Below are 3138 nucleotides of genomic sequence, written 5' to 3' on the forward strand. Positions count from 1 at the left end.
AGAACTACTGTAAAAATTATCGGTCTTAAACACAGTTTTGGTACAAAACTTTACTATTTGAGTACGAATAAATCAATTCAAACGGGTCGTTGATGCAAAAATGTACCTGAGCACCCATTCTGAAGTCCTTAATCTCGACTTTAGGTAACGTGCGTTCTGATATCTGCCATTGCCAAGGGGACCAGGATCACGAAAGCTAAAATCAAAATGTAAGTAGCGTATTAATCAATAACACAGTAAAAGAAAAAATCAACCAGAAAGTAAAACAAAGTGCTCGTTATGATGATTTTGTAGTGCATTTGCCAGGAGTCGTCGCTCTGCATCAACCATCAACAAAGTTACGGCTCACATGAATTGGTTTGGTCCGATACTCGTGCACATAAATGGATAACTTCCCTTCATGACCCTGCAAGGAAAAGAGCATCATTAACAACTCAGAAGCTAAAAAATAAACCGACGAAATCATATCCAAAAGCAAACCCTTACTTGGAAGAAGTTATCCCATAATTTTTTAAACGGTAGAGAACCCAGCGTTAAAAACATGAAAGCAATTTTTCGATTCGATGACATAACTACTGGTGTGTTCAAAGTATCTCTAAAAACAACCTCTGCTGCAATTTTTGGCGAGACCAGTTTGTGAAGCAGAGTAAAGGAAAATCAAAATGAAAGATACCGAGTGATGATAAACCCTAAAACTAAAAATCAAAAGAGCTCGTACTTACTTTCAATGGATGGAAATGCAGAAAAGCACATCCTTGAGTTCCCCCTCAACAAAATCCCTAGCTTGCGAAACACAAGATTTCTCTTTTCCGGTATGTTCTTATACATACATAGTAGGTATACTGTTTGGACGGCGGGGAGGCGTGTTCTAGGTTTTGCTTGTTCAGCCACTTTTAGGGTTTGAGAAGAGAGAAGAGAGAAAAGAGAGAAAAGAGGGAATGATAGTTTGAATCGTGAAGAGAGAGAAAAGGTGAGGAGGAAAATGTTAGAGCAAGTACACAATTGTAAAAGTAGACGAATGAGTAGACAACACATGGCAAGTGCAAATATTCAATTTGTTAATTACTTCACTAACCTTTTGCAAGGGTAAAGTTTATTTTGCAGAAGGTTAAAATTGGGAGTTTGGTCAATTTTATAATATTGGGTAGATAGTAGATTTCATCTTGATTGTCCTTACAACCCTAAAATGATATATAAAGGAGTGTTTGCAAGTTAGTTGATGTACTGGTGTCATACCCCAAAATTTACCTGACATAATTTGCATCTATCAGTTTATTAAGGGCGTTCAAAATTAGGAGCCATAGGATTTAATATACCTATTATTAAATTCGCTCTCCTATAAAATTCCTGTAAAAAACTGGCTTAAAATAAAGCAACGATGTAAATAGCAAAGTCTCTAAATCCAAAGAGCTTTTTGGTTTTCTTTATTCTCTTTTGCTTCTTAGAAAGTAGAGGGGTGTGTTTTAGAAAAGTTTAGAGCCCAATAGGCCCATTTTGCTCATTACAAATTAGCTACTTGTATTTTTATTAATCATAAACTTGTTAGTATTAGTAATCCATAAATATTAGTTTTATTGGGTTTATTAAAATTAATCAGGTTTTATATTAATATAAATTACTTAACATGTTATAAAAAAAAATCATTGTTTATTATTATTTAGTTTATTAATTAAATAGAATATATTGATTTATGTTGTTTTTTGTTAATTGAGTCTGAACCACGAAAAAACGTTAATGGGCCATTCACATTGGATAATTGGACCAAAGGGAGGCCCAAGTGCGCGCACGGGTCAGGCGTTGGAACGGGTCAAAGCGACCCGGATCCTGTTCACCATCCCCAACCTTTGGGCAAACCCTAATCCCCAAGCTAGCAGCAGCGGCGGCTTCTTTCCACCATTTCCACCACTAACCCTAATCTGCAAGTACAATCCAAATCCGCCCAGGCCCAGAATCACAATAAAAAAAACGTAAATCACATCATAACACAATCAAATAACAGAATCGATCATTCAAACGAAATCGAATCTTAACAATCTTAACAAATCAAATCTGAATAATTTTATTAATCAGAGAATCAATTTACAAAGGAATCTGAAATCAATGAAATCTAATCTAATAATTCCTAAATTAATCTAAACCCTAGGCTATATAAACTAAAAGAAAAGAAATTAGAAGGGGAGGATTTTGGCGAACGAGGAATATTGAGAACGCCGCGAACACGAACCCTTTTTCACCTTGATCACCTGCAAAACGCACACACAGAGGAGGGGATTAGGAGAGGAGCTTACACGTTCCAGAAATCAAGAACACAAGGTAACCGGATCTATCACTTAGCTTAGAGATTTGCATGCTTGTGTGCTGTTTTTTGTTTCGGTTGAGTCGATTGCATGTTTAATTTAGGATTTATGGTATGAATCTGGGTTTATTTTGGGATACGGGTTGTTTGTGTGTTCGATTCTGGGTTGTTGTTGAATATATGGGGTGGAGGAGATGAAGATTCATCGGAATCTTCATCTTGAACTGGGTTTCAACGGTGGTCAGGGGCGGCGCCACCGGCGGAGGCGATTTCCGACCGGTTGGTTTGGGGTTTTCTTTTGTGATATTTGAGGAGGGAGGAGAGAGCGAAGTAGAGAGAGGAAGAGAAGAGAGAGAAAAAAAGAGAAGAAAAGAGAGTGAAATCGGAGAAAGGGGCCTTTTATAGACATGGGCGTTTTGCAGGATGGAGACAAGTGGCCTCTCCATGGCCACTCGTCTGTATTGCTGAACATGATTCAGTACATCACACTTACCATACGTTTCAAATCAAATGCATCTAGGCCGTTAGATTTTAGGGAGTGTCCCCAGATCTGGTTACACACCGTGATCTTGCATTTCTTGCCATACCGGATCTGGACGGATCAAAACATAAGTGGGCCTAAGCCTTTGCTAATTACACCCCTACAAATTACTAACACTTAATAAAACGCACCCCCCTGGTAATAAACAAAAAAATAAAATTCAATTAAAAAAACTTTGGATTTGTTTAATAGTTTATTGGTAAGTGATTAATTAAAATTTGTCCATTTTTATTCTAATAATTCATCAATTAATTCTTCAAATTTTGGTTAATGATAATTAATTATTTAAATAAACTTCTGA

General features: G+C 36.7%; 1 protein-coding gene across 1 annotated transcript; it reads right to left on the reverse strand.

The window, feature by feature from the left end:
* Positions 1 to 260: 260 nt before the first annotated feature.
* Positions 261 to 836, reverse strand: LOC131629584 (uncharacterized). Its single transcript, XM_058900363.1, has 3 exons — positions 723 to 836; positions 487 to 611; positions 261 to 406 (listed from the first exon to the last, which is right to left on the reverse strand). The coding sequence occupies exons 1-3, from the start codon at positions 826 to 828 to the stop codon at positions 323 to 325; spliced, it is 315 nt and encodes a 104-aa protein (XP_058756346.1). The 5' UTR covers positions 829 to 836; the 3' UTR covers positions 261 to 322.
* Between the last annotated feature and the right edge of the window lie 2302 nt (positions 837 to 3138).

Source organism: Vicia villosa, unplaced genomic scaffold (genome assembly GCF_029867415.1).
Source record: "Vicia villosa cultivar HV-30 ecotype Madison, WI unplaced genomic scaffold, Vvil1.0 ctg.000580F_1_1, whole genome shotgun sequence".
NCBI classification, from domain to species: Eukaryota; Viridiplantae; Streptophyta; class Magnoliopsida; order Fabales; family Fabaceae; genus Vicia; species Vicia villosa.

What these genes read in the sequence shown, in the direction of transcription:
- LOC131629584 (XM_058900363.1), bottom strand. Translation starts at nt 828, where the DNA reads ATGTATAAGAACATACCGGAAAAGAGAAATCTTGTGTTTCGCAAGCTA. An exon ending in TGCATTTCCATCCATTGAAA is followed by an intron (nt 612 to 722) that starts GTAAGTACGAGC and finishes CAAAAATTGCAG; the next exon opens with CAGAGGTTGTTTTTAGAGAT. An exon ending in TATGGGATAACTTCTTCCAA is followed by an intron (nt 407 to 486) that starts GTAAGGGTTTGC and finishes TTTTCCTTGCAG; the next exon opens with GGTCATGAAGGGAAGTTATC.